The following is a 20,027-nucleotide window of genomic DNA, read 5'->3' as shown; positions in this document are numbered from 1 at the left end:
CAAACTCGTGAGACTAGCATATCTCAGAGGCGCGCTCGCGACGCATACGTCCTACGTCATCCGCCAGAACGGCTTCCACATACGACAATCAGCAGAAGTGAGAGAAAAGTGTTTATTACGTTTGAAATATGGATATTTTTCTTACAAAAACGCATGGATTTATTTTGTTTTAATTATTTTAATTATTTAAGTATTGTTATTTTAATAATACTTTATTTAACGTGTTTTGGACTGTTAAAGAGAAACACCCACCCACTGCAATGATAACACTTAGAACAGCCAGGACAAGTTTTAATATAACTCCGATTGGATTCGTCTGAAAGAAGAAAGTCATATACACCTAGAATGCCTCGAGGGTGAGTAAAACACAGGCTAATTTTCATTTTTGGGTGAACTAACCCTTTAATATGTGTGAAATGCAGGGAACTTTTCTGTCCTCATTTGAAGTGAAAACGCTGTGTGAAGCAAAAATATCACAAACAATTAGAATGTATTACATGTTTAATATGCATCTATATTTTGGATTGGACTATATTTTTCACTGTGGCTCTATGACTGGTTAGGAGAAGTATAAAAAGGCAGTCACACTAGATTTTACATAGGAGAAAACAATTGTATTTTATTTTATTTTATAGTATTTATTTATTTATTTAGTATTGCTACTTTTTCTACCATCTCTAGTGCTTAATGCTAATCAAAAAAATAATTTAATAATGCTGTTAAATGGCATAGCTTAGCAGATATCAAAATGAATATCATATTTATCTTTCAAATTGTACATTTTGATGCCTAAATTCACTGTAGAGTATTTCAAATGATTGACAAATTAGTATTAAAATTAAGTTTTTCTACAACACTGCAACCCAACGAGTGTCACCCACGTTCATATTATTATGGATGCAAAACCACTAAAATGAGAGTTTCCCCCATGCTTGATTTTCATCCAAGAGGCCAGTCTGTGACATTTGAATCTTCTGTTGGTTTAACGTCCTTTTGCTTTGCGAACTTGCAGGTCAGAGTTCATCTAACCCAAACTTTTGTAGGCAGTGAAAGACAAATATTCTTCCAACGAGTGTCACCCACGTTCATATTATTATGGATGCAAAACCACTAAAATGAGAGTTTCCCCCATGCTTGATTTTCATCCAAGAGGCCAGTCTGTGACATTTGAATCTTCTGTTGGTTTAACGTCCTTTTGCTTTGCGAACTTGCAGGTCAGAGTTCATCTAACCCAAACTTTTGTAGGCAGTGAAAGACAAATATTCTTCACATTTGTTCGCATTCATATGAATGTAAGTGAATGGCACACAAAGCCCAGTGTGACCGCCCTTTAAGGGCCGTCCTCTCGACACATGAAAGCTTGTTTGTCCTATTTGTCATATAAAAGCCTTGTGTTTCTTTCCCATAATGCTTTGCTATGAGCATGTATGATTATCGCTAAGAGCATTATTATGATTTGTGATATTCCTCATGGAGCGTTTATATTGATAGGACCTTTTAGGGAAACACATCTGTAAACTATCTACAGATCAATAAACTCTTAGATAAATGTCATAAGTAGCGGCTTTATTCATGTTCAAATGCTATCTGTACTTGTGCGGGTATCGATGGCTTTGTAGAGAAAAAGTCAATAAAAGACCTCAAAGCATTCCTTTGTCTCTGTCACCGTAAATAGGAAATTATGCTGTGTGTTTGTATGTGTGTGGCATATTTGAAGGAGCAACAGAAAAAAAAGAAGGAAGTAGAAAGACAAACAAACAAAGGAAGAAAACAATAAAGCTGGAGGGAGGACAAAAATGGGCGAGAAATAAAAGAAAGCGGACAAACTTGAAAAGAGAATAAAAGAGAAAACAGAGCTAGAGAACAAATGCTGAGAAAGGGCTTGGCTTGGGTGTTGGGATTAATGACAGTGCATTCCTCTAGTATCACTTCCTCTCTTCCTTAGCGTGTCATAAATCCGTGCACTGCTGTCTGTCATTCAGAAATTCCACACCACTCCCTTACAGAGTGTTTCACAGGCCTGACATAAACATTCACACACTGAGTGTCGTTATGATGGCCGGAGGTGAAAGACTACGAGTTTCAAGATTTCAAAATGATGAGCTATTGTAGCAGTATATGTTAAATAGTTCATGATCATTAACGTCTCAATTTTCTCACTTTCTTTCTCTTCACAGCCTGTAAGATTGGTTACTACAGAGCACTGGCCACAGACGACAGCTGCTCTAAGTGTCCCCTGCACAGTTACTCAATTAGGGAGGGATCCACTTCCTGTGCCTGTGACAAAGGCTTCTTCAGGTCTGAGACAGACCCTGCTTCTATGCCATGCACACGTAAGTGTATTTAACCTTCACTCACTTTATCTGGGTTCACACTGACTCCATGGATGAATATACACTTTGTGTACCTCTGGTTTTTGGGGCATGTGTACAACTTTGAGACCATTTGTAGTCCGAATTACACTACCATTCAGACGTTTGGGGTTGATACGATTTTTAAAATATTTTTGAAAGAAGTCTCTTATGCTCATCAAGGCTGCATTTTTTTGAGTTTTCTATTTTAATATATTTTAAAATATAATTACTCCAGTCTTCAGTATCACATGACCTTCAGAGATCAGTGTAATACGCTGATTTGGTGCTCATAAAATATTTATTATTATCAACATTAAAAACAATTGTGTTGCATAATGTATTTGTGGAAAACACGATAGAACAGCATTTAAAATAAAACTTTTGATAAAGTTAACCTAATAAAGTTAACCTAATAAATGTCACTTAAGGCATCCTTTTTATTGATATTGACCTCAAACACATTTTAGATGGTCTCTTCCTAAGTGTGCCGTTCTTGGCCAGAATAAGCTGTAATGTGGACCAGAATATGCTTGTAGTCAAAAGTCAGCTACGTGAGACTAAAAACACAGGCGTAAACAAACCACCCTGGACACGAGTAATCATTAGACCAGGTCAGGGATTTTGAACTGAGGAAGCGCATATCACTCAGGAGAACCAGCACCGCCTGGACTTCATATCAGACTGCAGCTGTTCACTTCACACACCAGTGGAGCTGTTTTCCTAAAGGCTACTTACCAAAGTTAAAGACAAAAAATGTGCTTGACATTGACAAATTATTGGACATTTAATTGCAGCGGATGTTATTTTGTGTCTTTTATTCCTGCGTTGTCTAATCAAAAACTTTGGTGACTGACTGAATGTGTGTGTGTGTGTGTGTAGCAGTGAGTTGGGAGGAGCCCTGTCATGATGAGTAAAGATAGATATGTGTCAGACCCTGAGGTGAGTCATAGACTTGATAACAGTGTTCAGCTTGTTAAATAGAGGCCTGCATTGAAGCGCCAGCAGTCGACAAGCCACAGCTCTGAGCCAAGACGTTAGGGTTAATCGTAAAAAACGAACACACACGTCAAGTCGTTCATGACATGCTCTTTCTCACATACGAATCACTCAGGTTTTTGCAGACACACACACACTCAAGCCGGCGTGATCAAAAAATAATTATGTGATAAATTTATTAAAGATCTCTAGGTAAAGGGCAGAGAGGCATCCAGACCAGATGTGTTCACGGTGTCAGATTTAATAGGTTTTCCAGATCTGAATGATCAGGGGCGGCAGGTGGGGGGAAAGGGCTCGTATGCACCTATCGGGCGTCCAGACGTGCATTTTACGTATCGGATTGTCTTTCTCGCTTCTATATCCTCTTTAATTGGAACTCTCTTTCATATCGCCATCTGCCGTTCACCCAGAAGCACCCTTCACATACTCAACAGCCAATTCGCTAAAGGCGCAGGCAAAAAAAAACGAGATAAAAAGGAGCTAGGTAGCAAGGGAGGGAAAAAAAGGCGAAATGCGAGAAAGTGGGGAGACAGACAGCGAAGAGGCGCAAGAGAAACGACCCTATTACGCTTGCTGAGCTGAGCTTCTCTCTCTCACCTTATCGTATTAAAATGCAGCGAAGCCAGTCGACTTAATCAGCTCCTGTCAATCACAGAGCATGTGGCACCGAGCCACCATGGGAGTGTGCTCGGTTCACCCCACTCTGCCGGGTGGGTACAGCAGCCACATACTTAATACAGGTTAAACAGAGTTTAAAGACCATTTACACTTAAAGCTCAGCCAGGAGGAATTCAATCTAATCCAGACCTAGGTCAGATATGTGTTTGAAGTGTTTAAATGATTTGGAGGATATGGAGATATTTGAAAATGGCTTTTGCCATATGAGAGACCTCAAGGAGAGATAATGGGACACATCCTGTTTGAATGTTTGTCCTCTTCACTCGCTTCTTCGAGTTTGATGTTGGACGTGTGGTACTTGAGGCCATCCATAGGAATGAAAAATCTCAAATGAGATCTTTTAAAAAGTGAAATGAGTAATTTTTTAACAAAGTACCAGGTAAATATGCCAATTAAATATAACTTTATCAGTTGTATGAGTTGGAAACAAGACTTCGATTCAAATGAGACCCATGTGGAGACTTACATAAGAGCATTTGTAAAATTTGATTGTGCAAGGTTTCCTATGCAAAAACATGCTTCTTGTTATTGCAAATTGGTATACTATTAGTTTAATTATCATAATCAAAAACACACTAGTTTGTGGCATAATTAGTATTACTGTTTACTGAACTTTGTTATTCTTTTAGTTATTTACCTATTGCAGCTAATGAATCAGAAGTCTCGCACAGTCACAGGAAATAACTTGCTTCCACATTGAAAAGTAAGATGGATATCTCTTGCTCCTCAGATTTCATCATGATAATAAAGACTCTAACAACCTCACATAATCTGGAGTTTAAATAGAGATCTCAACAGTGTCTCAGACTGTCAAGATTTGAGATTTAAATCTGATTTTAAACATTTCTCATCCAGTTTTCACAAATGATCTGCTCTATAAAATCCAGATTCATTTTCAAATAATATAAAAACACTACAATGTATGTTAACAATTCTATCACTTCTTTCTATGTTTATTTCTCCTCAGGAATTTTAAGACAAACATCTATATTCAAGTTCATACTTGAATATAACATAACAGAGAACTCAATTAAGTCTCCTGAGCAATAAAAGAGCAACCTCTGAGCAATAAAATGTTCCTCCGGGCAAGCTTTGTGAGAAAGTCAACCTGGGATTGCTGATTTAGAGATCCATATTTATGATAAGAACGTCATTGCTATACCAGAAATGGCAACAAGGGTGACCCAATGTGCATTTATGAGATCCCTATCAGCAAGTTGCTCAGTTATGGAGATGTAATCATTCTCTCGCTCTCTTTTGCTCACTCTCTCGCGGGTTGAGTGTATTTCCTTTTTGCACAGCTAGCACTGCGTCACCTGTGGTGCTGGTTTGTCATAAATGTAATTATCTTTAAATTCAGCAGTGCCTGGTTTACGAAAACACCATGGAGAAAAATTGTGCAAATGTACACAAATACACACAAGCACACAAACAGACTCGTATCCGTCATAGGCTGTAACATCATCTGCCTGCAGTGGCAATAAAAGGGTGTGTGTGTGTGTGTGTGTGTGTGTGTGTGTGTGTGTGTGTGTGTGTTTGTGTGTGTGTGGGTGTGTATTTGTTTGCCATTGAAGATTCCCTTGCCAAGGGTGTATTTTGAGATCAATCTCTGCCACAGTCATAATTCTGTTTTGTTTGTTCCAAAACTTCCAGACATCACTGTGGCGGAAATGAAACATAAATCATGTGCATATTTTGTCATAGTGTCTCTAAACTGTGTTTCTTTTTCCAAAATTGTCTTTTCGTAGAGCCCCCATCTGCTCCTCAGCACCTTATTTCTAATGTGAACGAGACCTCTGTGAATCTGGAGTGGACTGCTCCAGCATCCTCCGGTGGCAGGCAGGACCTCGCTTACAACGTCATATGCAAGCGGTGCAGCTCTGACGGTCAGCGCTGTCAGCCCTGCGGCAACGGCGTCCATTTTTCGCCTCAGCAGCTGGGCCTACGCACCACCCGGGTATCCATAAATGACCTGCAGGCTCACACCAACTACACCTTTGAGATCTGGGCAGTCAATGGGGTCTCCAAGCAGAGTCCCGGACCAGAACAGGCGGTGTCTGTGACAGTTACCACCAACCAAGCGGGTAAGTGTGTGGTTTATGTTCTCAAATTATTGTTGAACATGAAATTCCTACTATTATGACTTCATTAAATACCAGGCTGATGTCATCATGTGATCTGGTCACAGGCTGATGTGTTGAATTTGTCACCACAGTCTGATACAGAACATAGTCATCAAGTTGGTAATCAGCTTCCCGTCTGTGAAAGTGCTCTGTCTTATATCACCACAGAAAAATTTCTAATTACTCCTTGTCTGTGTCTGTGTCTGTGTCTGTCAGAATGGATTTTTATGACATTAAACCACATGTCGGGTCAAATTGCACATTTGTGCATTTGTTGGCTGCTCACATTTGTTTGCGTTGAGTGGACTATTAACTTTTACAAGGTGTTTAATTTCGGGTTCTTGAGAAAGCGTGAGACAGGAAGTGCCTTTTTGTCTGGCTTTGGGGATTTTGTGTGTAGGGCCCCCAGGAGTGGGGTCTTCCAAGAGTCTTTCTCACCATCATTGTCTTGGTGAACTCTGATTGTAATAGCCATCACACCTGTCTGTACACTCTTCAAACAGACCTTCACTCCTGACCGTCTGTTCTTAGCTTTTATAACCCCATATATTGGGGCTCTAGGCAGACATTGCCCTATAGCACTGAAGCACCTATTGGTGCTTGCTAAAAGCCATATCAGTATTACAATTTTTACTATTTCTAGCCACCACCAGAATGTCCTACCAGCTGCCCTAGTAACCACCTATTGTTGCTTTTGCACCCACTTAGCAAAGCTTTGGAACTGCATAACATCAAGTTGTCTTGATTTTTGTCAGAGAATGTAAAAATCAAGCTAATATACATATGAAACACTGATCTGTTTATAATTATAATTTTCATCTGCACTGAGGAATTTAGCCAGGATCGTTTCATGGTCTGGCTTCCCCTTTGGCAACTGTAGAGTGTCATTGATAAAACCCTAAAGATTACAGATAAGCATGTGCTCCCTAGATGACAACATCAATGGACCTTCTGTAGTAGCAAAGTGGAATTAAGAGAGAAGAAAAAGAATCAGAAGCACTTGAGTGATTCTCACCACGAAACCGGGATGATGATATAATGGGCACTTCACTTTGGTGATTTGATGTTTTTGTGGGAGTTCCAAAGCTGTAATCACTGCATTTTTCAGATGCTAACCCGTGTAGCTTCCAGTGTTTAGTTGTTTTTCAGGTTTTCTCAGTATGACAAGACAAATATCTCCAATATCATACCTCCTTGTTGCTTTATAGCACTAACATGTTTATGTTTCTTTGAAACAGATGGGCGGTCGGGGTTCTCCTAGCAATACTAAGCTTTTTCTCTTTGTGTTTTTCTCCTCTTCCAGCTCCCTCTCCAGTTACCACCATCCAGGCCAAGGACATCACCAGACACGCTGTGTCTTTGGCATGGCAACAGCCTGAGAGACCCAATGGAGTCATTCTTGAGTACGAGGTCAAGTACTACGAGAAGGTGAGAAGATTCATGGGAAAGCGGTTTCCAAAATGTTGCCCTGATGAAATTATCCATGTCAAAAAGACCAGCATAGATGGTTGCCAACATATGTTGTGTTTTGAATATGGGTGTGCAGCCCCATGAGGCTTCTTAACCAGTTTGGACAACCTGCTTCACCAGAAGGACCATGCTGGTTGGAAATATTCAATTTTGCATGTTTTTGTGAGGTTCCTCATCCTGACAGCATGAGATAAGGGATATATTTTGGAAAATATAGTTCAGGATTAGGCCTAGTGACATCACTTACTTGTCAGGAGCTACAAATGGGAGAGATGCTTCTTTGAAACCGCAGATTAAGATGTAGCAATCAAGGTGAATCCTTCACTTAAGTCCTTAACATGAGCCGTATGATGTCAGGTACATCAAAACGAGAGAGCTGCATATTAGTTCATGGTTAGACCAGACTCACTCACATTCGCAGCAGGAGTGTGGTGAACCAGCGGGTCAGAACAGCATGGGGTGGATGGACAGATCTAGGGTGAAGCATACAGGCCGTTTGGATACAGAGAGGATAACAGCATTCTCCTCTCTCTGCTCCCGCTGCGTCTTCCTCTGGCTGACTGATTACAGATTGCAGCAGTGGTCAGATTATTTTCCCTTACACTCTGAGGTTTTCCATTGCAAACACACACTGAAACACACACAAGACCAAGACACAAAAGTTCTTGTTTCGCGATCCAACAATTACAAGCCAAACATTTGGGGACATCGGGGAAAAAAAACAATTAAACTTAGTTACTTTGCTTGTTTTGGTTCAAACTTGACATTGTTTAAGTGGCTTGGATCTAGTGATGAAACAAGGGAATTTTGAACAAGCAAATTCAGGTTACACCCTAGGGAGCGAGCGAAAACAAAGATGGCAACCTTGTTTTTGTACAATGAGGTTGTGGTTTTCCCTACAAAAGCCTGGCTGTAGTTTCTGTGTCAGACATTAAACAAATCTCTCTTCCGTTTTGTTTTATCAGGGTTTGATTCAAAATAAAACAATCCTAATGACCAATTCCACAAGTTGGTTCAACATTTCCTGTTCCTTCCATCCAATCAGGATCAAAACGAGCGCAGCTATCGCATAATGAAGACCTCGTCCCGAAGTGCCGAGATCAAAGGCCTGAGCCCGCTAACCTCTTACGTGTTTCATGTGCGTGCCCGTACTGCCGCTGGTTACGGAGATTTCAGCGCCCCCTTCGAATTCATGACCAATTCAGGTAGGTTTCCATGTGCGTGTTACTGAACCGACAATGGCAAGTCTTTGTTCCCACAATTAGAGACTTGTGTTGAGTTTTAGGGTGGATAAGCCATTCATCCAGAAACTATTTCTCTAAAGTAGCATAATTATAGCCTTTATGTATGTTTTCCTTTTCTTTACGATAGTTTCTTTGTTTGCTCACTACAAAGTTGCTGGTATTTTTAAAAGCCCTTTAAAGGAAACTCTGTAACTAGTGGAATGTTTTGGAGCTTTGATACTAGGTCATTTCAGCATCTTAAAAAAAACAAAACAGGATTTGTTCCTCACTGATGAAACAAGGCTCTTCTATACAAATTCAAAATGGCTGACAAGTTTAATCTGACACTTTAAATGAGAATTACGCATTTGAGATTAACTTTTAATGTTGTTTTTCCTTTCAGTTCCTTCTCCCATCATCGGAGATGGCGCTAACTCTACCGTGCTGTTGGTGTCTGTGATCGGCAGTGTGATTCTGTTGCTCATATTCATCGGAGTCTTCATCATCAGCCGCAGGTAAGCCACCAGGCCCAACTGGGTGTCAGTCGTCTCACAGATACTGTCTGAATCTGGAAGCTTTCCTCCGTCTTTCCCCTTGTCCCTGTGGGCATCTCCGTCACCTCTCCCTCACCCTGTCTGTCATCCTATATCAGTCTTTCTATCTGCTGTGCTCCTGCTGTCTTCCCCTCTCTCTACCTGTCCATCAGTCTGGTTCTTATGGCTCTTCCTCCTTCTCTTTCCCGCTCTCTCGCTCTCTTTTTCCCTGTGGTGTAGCTAGTAGTATTGTGACAGGCCGTTGGCAGCTCTGCCTGATTAGTCTCCGCTGTGCTGCTACGGGTCTCTGTGCCGTGTGTGTTGAAATCCATTGGGAACACGTACCATTCCCAAGGGAGCCGAGACGCACGGCAGGACGGCGTATGTGCGCATATGTGTACTCAATCAGAGCGGCTGTCATACTCCCACGGGCAAAATGTCATGGTTGCTTTGCCTTAATCAAACAACTTTTTCTTGCCAAACTCTCAGCCAGCTACGCTCTTACTCCACTACGGTTATCATCAGCTACATTTCCCTTTCATAAGGCCTCCTCCTATTGTGTCTGATCGTAGTTTCCCAAGACCAGGGTGAGAGTGTCTATTCTTACAGTGGTTGACATTGTATCATTATCAGCTGAGATAATCATCTCCGCATCCTCAAAGTCCCCGAAGAGAAGCATCACCCTCATTCAGGGTGAAAATAACAATCCAAGCTAAAGAATGGGGCTTTTGTTTTGGCCAAGCAGCCATTAAGCACTTCCTCAATGGAGCCCTTCAACGGGAGACAAGACTACACATCCAAAGTGGCTCTCACCTTTAGCCTGCTCTTCTCTACCTTGAGGGGACACCAACCGTTCAATCGTGGAAGCGAGGAGGGGGGTTACAGCTTCGCACAAAGCCTTGGGTTCTTCGCTTCAGTACTTGGATAGCACACCTGATAATCTTCTTGTTCCTAAAATAAACGTATACCGACCGTTCGGGCTGATGGCAGGGCCTCCTCCTATGAAGACATGCCCCCCTGCAGGCAGAGCTATTTCCAGCTTCTGTGAAGCGCTCAGGTGTTAAAGCCTGGCCCTTTCCTCCTGTTCTGCCTGTGGATATGCCGCTCTCCCTCACTCTAGCCTTTTCTTCCTTCACTAGCCCCGAACCTTGGGGGCCTTTGTCAACGCCAGAACGCACTAGAAAAACAATAACAGCAGTTGTGCATTCCCGGCCGAGCCCCCACTCTCTATATACAGGCAGGTGACCCCATCCCCAGCAGGGAGTCTTGGGCTAGAGCAGCGTCCTGGGTGGGGTTGTTATCCGTTCCATTGCTTCTCTTCTGCTCCCTGCGCCCATGCCGAGAGGTCAGTGGTTGGCCCAAGGGGTCAGCAGGTGATTGGGTGAAATGGTAACTTTGAAGGTGGTGCATACTAACTCCTTTATGTCATTGTGGACAGATGAGGCGAGATGTTTTTAGGGGAAGGGGTGGAGTGGTTTCAAATGGGATTTTGTTGCCGTTTTGGCCACTTGGTGAGTGTGTGTTTACTCATCTGTCATTATCTTTACCTCATTCCTGTTTGTTCTTTATCTGTCAATCTCTAGATGATTTCATATGAAAGGCCAGTGGACTTGGTTCGTGAACAGACCTTCTTTCTACTTTGATATGGTGTACTCTCTTTCTGTGCAGCTTGATTAGCGTTACAGATTTTTACAGCCCCACTTTTAAAGAAAAGGTTAAAAGGTTATTCAAAACTTTGACCTGGTTCAATGACTTGGAACAGCATGTTCCTTCATGTACCGGCCCACCGTGTCTCACGCGTGCCAGTTAGTCTTTTTTTTTGTATGTTTTGTAAAAATATTTAATCTGATTTATTTACCCCCCCTTTAAGTGTCAGTATATATATATATATATATATATATATATAAAACATTCATCACTAACCTTGAAGGTGAAAAGCCTGTGTTAGGATGTGTTTTAATAATAGTTAAACGTAAAATAATTTATGCAAAAATTAATGCAAAAAAAGTTAATTTACCCGTCTGCCTTTTAAATTGCACACTTTGTTATCCCAAAACGATCACATTTTTTGACATTGTTAAATCTTAAAGAATTTAATTCTTGTTAGAAAAAGAGAGACATAAAAAAGAAATCTTATTTGTGATTTCTCTTTTATGTGATTTAAAATCCCTCTCATCTCTCTGTTAACAGGAGAAGCAAATACAGCAAAGCCAAACAGGATTCTGATGAGGAGAGGCATTTACATCCAGGTAATGCTGCGGCCATGTAAACACATATACACAATGACACATGCTCTAATATGCATGTATCATCTAAGTTAAAGTTTCAAATAAGAAGAGGAGTTTATATGTTCTCAATGTGGTAGAATACAGACAAGCCAACAAGAGAGGGAGGAGAATGGAAAACAGATGTTGTATATTCATCATATTGTCTGTCTGCTAACTATCCTCCCCTCCTCTTCTTTCAACCTCCTAACATGTAGGCACCTCTCTCCGTCTCTCCACAGGGGTTCGGATCTATGTGGACCCCTTCACCTATGAGGACCCCAACCAAGCAGTCCGTGAATTCGCTAAAGAAATCGACGCCTCCTCCATCAAGATTGAAAAGGTCATCGGCATTGGTGAGCAAACGACCTGCTGTTTTCCTTTCCGTCTGTCTCAGACTGAGTGTACTGTAGCTAGACCACAACTGTTACAGTGAAATGTTAGCCCACCGATCCAGAGATATCTCATGGGTCATTATGTAGCACAGACATTTCTGATTCTTTTTCGGTTTAAAGGAGAATTCGGGGAGGTGTGCAGCGGTCGTCTCAAATTGCCTGGAAAGCGCGAGATCTGCGTAGCCATAAAAACCCTCAAAGCAGGATACACCGACAAGCAAAGGCGGGACTTTCTGAGCGAGGCCAGCATCATGGGTCAGTTCGACCACCCCAATATCATCCGACTGGAGGGAGTCGTCACTAAATGTGAGTTTTTTTTTTGCTACTCATTTACTGTGACCAAACAGATTTGTTCTGGTTTTGCATATCATTTGCAAATCGTGACCTCGTTGATCTCACAATTCAAGCTGTGTGCTTCACTGTCTACAGCCATCTTTCATAAAAAGTATTTTTACAAAGTGATGCATGGTGATTTTTGTTACATTTTGTTTAATTAAATTAAATTATCTTTTTTATTGTTTATTATTTCTTACTTAAAGCATGAACCTCATTAAACTGGTAGGATTTATACTTTAAAACAAGAAACAAGACTTTATTATTCATAGTAATACTTTTATTACCTTAAAAATAAATAACGAGTAATAAAGTCGTATGTGGTTTTGCTTCTTACATAACTTTTAACAACTCTTTTGTTATATGCCAAGCACCTAATATGTTTACATATTTTTACTGGAAAACAAGACAAAAATACTTAAGGAAAGTATTGTTTGCTACTTGGCCACCCATTGAAGCTCTGCTGTAGAGCTGATGGTTTTCATTCCTTTAGGTTTTTGACTTTTGCTTTGACTTTTAGCCATCAAAAGCCTTTTATTAAAAATTGGACCGCTTTGCTTCATATTTTTTTTACTGTTGATGTCTGCCTCCTGTTTGCATCTTAAATGCATTTTGGAACCACGCTGAAGAAATGACATACTCTCCATTCCTTAATTTGATGAAAATCAACCCTGTCTTTTGTAATGCACCCTTCCCATTACCAGAACGGAATCTTGGCCGGCTGGCAGACCTGACATCAAACCTTTTAATAACTTGTTATTGATTGAAAGTTGACTCTCTCATATGTGTGTTTAAGAAACCTCCAGGGTGTAGTTGTGGCCAGACCTCACCATGCATAACAAATATGAGGAGGACCTGGTGTGTGTCTGTGTGTGTGTGATCGTGGAGCTGGGATTTGCATTAGATGGCTTTGCATTTGACAGCTGGACTGAAGAACACCCTTAGTGTCTTCTGACACTGATGGCTCTTGTGCTTTTCTGGCAGCTCGGGAGCTCTGGAGAAACACAAAGATGAAGATGTGTGTGTGTTTTTTTTTTAGTTTGTTTTGGTAGACTGCATAGAAGAGAGCTGCGTTCATAGGCAGGGGCTTCTGCAGACATGTAACAATCCCACAATCCCACCGAGTCACATCTTTTCTCCAGACAGACCTGGCAAAACCCAGCCCCATCCTCTCTGATGTATTAGTGAAGACAACGCCAACAGATGGGTTACAGAGAGAGAAAGTGAACAGGAATGAAACAGAGAGCAAAGACAGAGACATAAGGAGCAAGAGAGAGACCACTCATGGAAAAATACATGAAAAATAAAAAATGGCGATCCTAGGAATCGAAGTACGCCTTACATGAGCCATTTTGATAGAGTTTGTTTGTGCTATGCATGCACATTAACTGGACCAAACTGAATTTGACTATTTTGTTTTATTTTATTAATGTATTTTTCATTTATTTTATTATTTTTAGAATTATGAGGTAAAATTAAGAAAATGTATGAAACCATTGTGATCAGAACTTTTCCTTTAACAGGACTGGTGTCTCATAGCTGGCTTAGTTTGAAGCGTTGGAGTGCTGTTTGTTATTCGCAGCCCTTCTCCCATAATCCTCAGCATGGCAGAAGTAGTGTCTTCAGGATAACTGTTATTACAAACAGACAATGGCAGCCCTCTCGTAGCCTACGCCTCCAACCGGGCCAATTAAACCTGTTAAATAAATTACTAATGATGTAGAAATTGTCCTAAATAAATAAAGACAAAATGCCCCTAAGCCTCAGAGAGCGGGAGAGAAGCAGGATGCCAGCCGTCTCCGCAGAAAGCATTCACAGACGGGCTTGGTGGGCGCAGTCTTTTATGCGCTGGCATTAAATGCAAGATTGTATTTGCATAATGAAGGCACCGCTAGAACACTGAAATGATTCCTCTGAGGTGAAGCGCGTATGTGCGTCTGCGTTTGTAAGCGGCTGTGTGTAGGTGTGTGTGCGTGTACCATTGTCCTCTTTTGTGAAGCCCCTGCGCTCCTTTCTTTCGGCTCCGTGAGAGGGGCCTGCGTTGCCATAGCATTGCCTTGTCTTGGTACTGACTGGCAGGTAATGTGGTAATCCAGCCCTGATAGCCTCCAGCAACGGCTGCATTCAGTAAACAAACCCACACAGAAATCCCACTCGCAAATAGGAGCGAAGAGGAAGAGAGGGGGGACTGTGAGAAAAGAGGAGGGGCTAGCAGACGGACTCTTTAGGGCTTGATTGGGAAGTGTCATTCAAATGTGCTGATGTGTGCAGAGTACCTTGAGTGCATGCGGTAAAAAAACAACATGAAATCTCTGCATTTTTCAATGCACTTAAAAGTTTTCAGTCACTATTTGATTGTTTTTGCTCTTGAAGACAGTTGATTGAAGCGGATAATTGGTTCAGGACCTAGATCTACAAACTCTGATTGGTTCTAAATAGGACAAACTGCAGCCAATCAGGTGCTATTATACAGCTACAAAGGATCTGCTTGCTTCGTTCTGTTTAATGGAAGTTGGATTTCCAATTTGGAAATGTGAAAATTAAGTGTAAGCAAATTAAATGCTTTCATATGTTAAAGTTCCAACATGTATATAGTCTAGCATTTGAAATTTGTTGGGAGTTTTTTTAATGTTTTTTGAAAGACATCTCTTATTCTCACCAAGGCTGCATTTATTTGTTTAAAAATATATATTTTTTCTATTTTAATATATATTTGAATGTAATTTATTCCTTTGATAGCAAAGCTGAATTTTCAGCAGCCATTACTCCAATCTTTAGTGTCACATGATCCTTCAGAAATCAAACAAATATGTTGATTTGGTCCTCAATATTTTAGCAACAGTTGTGCTGCTTAATATTTTTGTGCAAACAGTTGATGCATGCTTTTTTTCATGATTTTTAGATGTATAGAAAATTCAAAAGAACAGCATTTATATGAAATATAATTATTTTGTAACGTTATCAATGTCTCTACTGTCACTTTTCACGTACATGTTCTTTTTTTTCTCTCTCTCTGCACAGGTAAGCCAGTTATGATCATCACTGAGTACATGGAGAACGGATCCCTCGATGCCTTTCTCAGGGTGAGTTTTGTTTGTGTTGTATTTCAAGCACATCTTTTCGACCCAGCAGTCATTTAGTACTCTTGCGTACTGTATTGGCTTAAACATCATTTAACTGTAAATTTTGTTCCTTTGTAGAAGAACGATGGGCGGTTTACTGTAATTCAGCTGGTGGGCATCCTGCGTGGAATCGCTTCAGGAATGAAGTATCTATCTGACATGAGCTACGTCCACCGTGACCTGGCGGCACGCAACATCCTGGTTAACAGTAACCTTGTGTGTAAAGTGTCTGACTTTGGCATGTCTCGAGTTTTGGAGGAAGATCCAGATGCTGCTTACACTACTAGGGTAAGTTTGACGCATATTATTTGTTTGCAGCCTTGCATTTGCAACCCTAACACAAGCTTTAACCCATTAGCTTCAGCATTTAACCCGCATGTGCTTACATGAAGTGCTAGTATATTTTCAAGTGTAATAGAAATTAGCAAACTAACCCCAAAATTGAGGGCCGAGCGCATGTATGTGTGTGTGTGTGTGTGTGCATGCGTGTGTGTGATTAACCTCCATGCATGTGTTTGCTATCTCTTTTGAAAGGAAATAACAGGAACCTATCAATCACAGGGAGGCAAGATACCTATTCGCTGGACCGCTCCAGAAGCCATTACATACAGGAAGTTCACCTCCGCCTCTGATGTATGGAGTTACGGCATTGTCATGTGGGAAGTGATGTCATATGGAGAACGGCCATACTGGGACATGAGTAACCAGGATGTAAGTGTTGGATGATAAAATTTGCTCATTTTAAAATCCACTTGGCTTAAAATCTTAGCTCAGTCTGAATGGGCATGTCTCTTCTTGTATAAGTCATGTTCTTGGTTCCAGTCTAATTTTTTACCAGTGATAAATTGGTGTAAATGCTTTTTTAGCTGTGGCACATAAGTGCATGTTACATGCATGACTTGCAGTGTTATATAAACGTTCCAATGAAGTGATGCTCACGGCTATAAAATATTTTATAGTTCTTTTATACGTTGTTCAAAGTGGGCAACACAGATCCAGCCCAAGCTCTTGGGGCTCCTAACCAAGTCTTTTCTCTGTTTGTAGACCCAACACCACCCTCCTGGAGCCCAGCAGCCCAGAATTCACATCTACCTTGGGATCAGTTGCCGACTGGCTGCAGGCCATCAACATGGAACGTTACAGAGACAACTTCACCGCTGCTGGCTACACCACTCCAGAGGCTGTGGTCCACATGACACAAGAGTGAGTCACTTGAACAAAAACTGGGCATTCTTAAGGTGTTAGGAGACGTGTGATGTGTGTATGTTGGCTTTGAGAGGGCTTTTGACTAACACAGGAGAAAGAAACCCAGTTCTTAAATCAGCACTCTGGGATACACGTCCTGACGTACGGGTTCAGTAGTCACATTTCTGTGCAAAACCCCTGTGTAGATGCCAACGAAGCATTGAGAACTTCTACTTTGGCATTCAAATGTTCAGGATCGAGTTCTTAGATGTCATGTTAAAAGCAAATGAGGAGAGAGGGATAAAAAAAATAAACCAAATTAGACCAAATCAAACATGTTCTCATCACTTCTGTCTTTGTGTTTCGTTGGAACAGAGACATGGCGAGGATAGGGATCTCCTCTGCCACACATCAGGATAAGATCCTCAACAGCGCGCATGGAATGCTGTCTTTGCTATCTCTTTTGAAAGGAAATAACAGGAACCTATCAATCACAGGGAGGCAAGATACCTATTCGCTGGACCGCTCCAGAAGCCATTACATACAGGAAGTTCACCTCCGCCTCTGATGTATGGAGTTACGGCATTGTCATGTGGGAAGTGATGTCATATGGAGAACGGCCATACTGGGACATGAGTAACCAGGATGTAAGTGTTGGATGAAGTGGATTCAGAGCTTCAGTGTATACATTTTCAGCTGTTGTTTAACACCATTTGGATGTTTCTTTGCTTCAGGTTATAAAGGCAATTGAGGAAGGCTATAGACTGCCTCCTCCCATGGACTGTCCAGTTTCTTTGCACCAGCTGATGCTGGATTGCTGGCAGAAAGAGCGTGCCGAAAGGCCAAAGTTCAGCCAAATTGTCAACATGCTGGACAAACTAATCCGCAACCCCAACAGCCTGAAAAGGACAGGAGGAGAGATAGCCAGGTAATAAAATACATCTCACATAAGCCAAGGTGCAACTTGCACCTATTTTTTTGAAGGGCACCAATCACAATTCTGGTGCATTTCCCCCCCCCCTTGTCTGATACCTTTCCATTCATTATTTTACACATTAATATGATAAAAAAAATTATATTTTAATGTAATTTTAATTCCTCAACAGCGCGCATGGAATGCTGTCCCAGATGCAACAAATGCAAGACAGGATGGTTCCTGTCTGAACCCATGGGATCAGAACACACAAACTCGAAACATACTTTGGACTTCCTTTTTTATTTTGGTTCTAAGAAAATCCATACCTCATCCATGCACTTTAAATTAAAGAACCCATGGGATCAGAACACACAAACTCGAAACATACTTTTTTTTATTTTTTTTATTTTGGTTCTAAGAAAATCCATACCTCATCCATGCACTTTAAATTAAATTTTGAAAAAAAAAAAAAAAAAACAGATTTCAGAGGAACGATACAGCACTTTTCTTTCAATAACACCATCCCCGCCATCCAGTCAAAAGGATCGTCCCGCACTGTACTGATGCTCTGGATATGATTGTAGGAAGCTTTTCATTTCAATTAAACAATGAAGGAGTTTCTTTGTTCGTTTATTTGATTTTTGTGTGTATGTGCCTGTAAGTAAATGTATAAATAGTAGTACTGGATTTTTTTTTTCGTCCACTCCTGCCATTTCACGGTTACTTGAGTGAGCGGCACCTGGTGGAATTTTTACGCTCTAAATGGAGGCGTCGGAGATAAAGATTTTATGCACTCTTTAACGCTTTTGTTCCGGAAATTACGGAGAGGCATTCATCTTCCCAACGTCCACAATGGAAGACCAGCTCTGGAAGGTCTCCAGGTCTCCCCACCCTCAGAATGGAATATCTGTCTCCACTCCACAATTCTCCACACCACTTCACTTGGCCTGTGTTGGGATAGAAAAATTGGCCCTGAGTTTACATCTTTCTCTCTCCACCTCGCTCTCCACGGTTTTCTCCCGCTCCATCCATGCCCTCTCTCTCCTCGCCTCTCTGTCTCCGGAGACCTTCGGCGGGCCGTGAAATCAACACATGTCTCCCTTGCTGGAAGTTCCAACAGAGCTGAGCTAAGGTAAGCACAAAGTAACAAGTCCGACCCAATGTTTATGGGATCTGCTCTACTTCCTCTCCGTCCCCTGCAGTTATTTATCCGCTCATTAGTTGGGATTAGAACCGGTACAGATGAACAAGGGATATGTATTGGTGCCGTTTGATGGGATGAGCTCAAAATGAAAACTGAGCCAAAAATGGGAAATGTGTTTTTCCCATGCTCCCCAGCAACAGAGCAAACAGAGCAATTTCAGTTTCCATACTCTGTGGATTACTTCAATTAATGCTGTGTTTGTGTGTTCTGGTCTGTTTACAGAACGCGCTTTGAATCCCTGAATCATAATCATTTTCTTTTTCTCTCTCTCTCCCTCCACAGAGTCACCTTCATACATCTGCTCCGCAGCGATATCTGCTGCGCAGACTCGCATCCATTGCAGTTTCAATAACTACTTTTACTTGACACTGGGACAAAGGACTTCAATTCCCATGATTCCCAGCAAATGCTGAACGCTTCCACGACGGCAGACTGAAAACATGACAAACAACCCGAGGAGCGGTTGAAGGCCCTTCGGTTGTCTCCTAAGAGATTCGATGAGAGATATAATGAACATTTTCATTTGGTCTCACTCTTGACAGGAAAAACTCTCCATTCTCAGTGCAGCGTTGTTGCTGTTTTCTTTGAAGGATGACGGTTTGTTTTGAGGCGCATACACAAAGGACAAAAGCACATGATGTGTGCTAAGACTGCAGAACTTTGTGGCTACTCTCTGGAGACCGACATACTGGAGTTGTTTGCTATATTCGCTAAGCCGCTGCTGTGCTTCGCTTCTCACCAATGCTGGAGGTTGTAACTAAAAAACACCACATTTATTTGGGTCTTTTGACTCAACTGAAAGATTTCAATGCTAATTTGAATAGTCTGAATGTGGACTGCAAGAAAAAGCACGTTATTTGTACCTAAAATAAACTTATTACAGGAATGTTTATAAAAAGGGAAAAAAAAACTTTTAACATTTCAAGTTTCATGTCAACCACATCCATCTGTCCAATCTAAGAGACTTTCTTCCCGTTTCATCTTTCGATATTCCCTCCTCACCTGTTTAGGACCTGTTTGGAATATGCAATGAATGTGAGAGGAGAGAAATTCAATAGAATGTACCGTGTCAAGTCTCCTAATGTAGTTTATTCTGGAGGAACACTAACAAATCGCATTTTTCCCAACAGATCTAGACATTTTAAGTTTAATGTTGTGCATAATTGTGTCATCGTTTTCCTTCTCTTCCATTTTTTATTTTATGAAATTAGGTACATGAAACATGTCATTT

The 20,027-nt window shown here is 41.1% G+C and overlaps 1 protein-coding gene across 1 annotated transcript in view; it reads left to right on the top strand.

The window, feature by feature from the left end:
- Positions 1-17,840, top strand: part of LOC107708273 (ephrin type-A receptor 4-like) — a 37,500-nt gene extending 19,660 nt beyond the window's left edge. The window contains exons 4-16 of the mRNA XM_016512459.1: positions 2,178-2,333; positions 5,777-6,112; positions 7,455-7,579; positions 8,667-8,826; positions 9,248-9,359; positions 11,568-11,626; positions 11,884-11,997; positions 12,157-12,342; positions 15,391-15,452; positions 15,570-15,779; positions 16,026-16,202; positions 17,411-17,604; positions 17,783-17,840. Coding sequence (XP_016367945.1) covers positions 2,178-2,333; positions 5,777-6,112; positions 7,455-7,579; positions 8,667-8,826; positions 9,248-9,359; positions 11,568-11,626; positions 11,884-11,997; positions 12,157-12,342; positions 15,391-15,452; positions 15,570-15,779; positions 16,026-16,202; positions 17,411-17,604; positions 17,783-17,840 — 1,949 coding nt within the window. The remainder of the gene's footprint in view (positions 1-2,177; positions 2,334-5,776; positions 6,113-7,454; positions 7,580-8,666; positions 8,827-9,247; positions 9,360-11,567; positions 11,627-11,883; positions 11,998-12,156; positions 12,343-15,390; positions 15,453-15,569; positions 15,780-16,025; positions 16,203-17,410; positions 17,605-17,782) is intronic.
- The last annotated feature ends 2,187 nt before the right edge of the window (positions 17,841-20,027 follow it).

This window comes from Sinocyclocheilus rhinocerous, unplaced genomic scaffold, assembly GCF_001515625.1.
Source record: "Sinocyclocheilus rhinocerous isolate Xijiao unplaced genomic scaffold, SAMN03320098_v1.1 scaffold1437, whole genome shotgun sequence".
NCBI classification, from domain to species: domain Eukaryota; kingdom Metazoa; phylum Chordata; class Actinopteri; order Cypriniformes; family Cyprinidae; genus Sinocyclocheilus; species Sinocyclocheilus rhinocerous.
The sequence above is the reverse complement of the archived record's forward strand: the minus strand, read 5'-3'. Positions and strand labels throughout refer to the sequence as shown.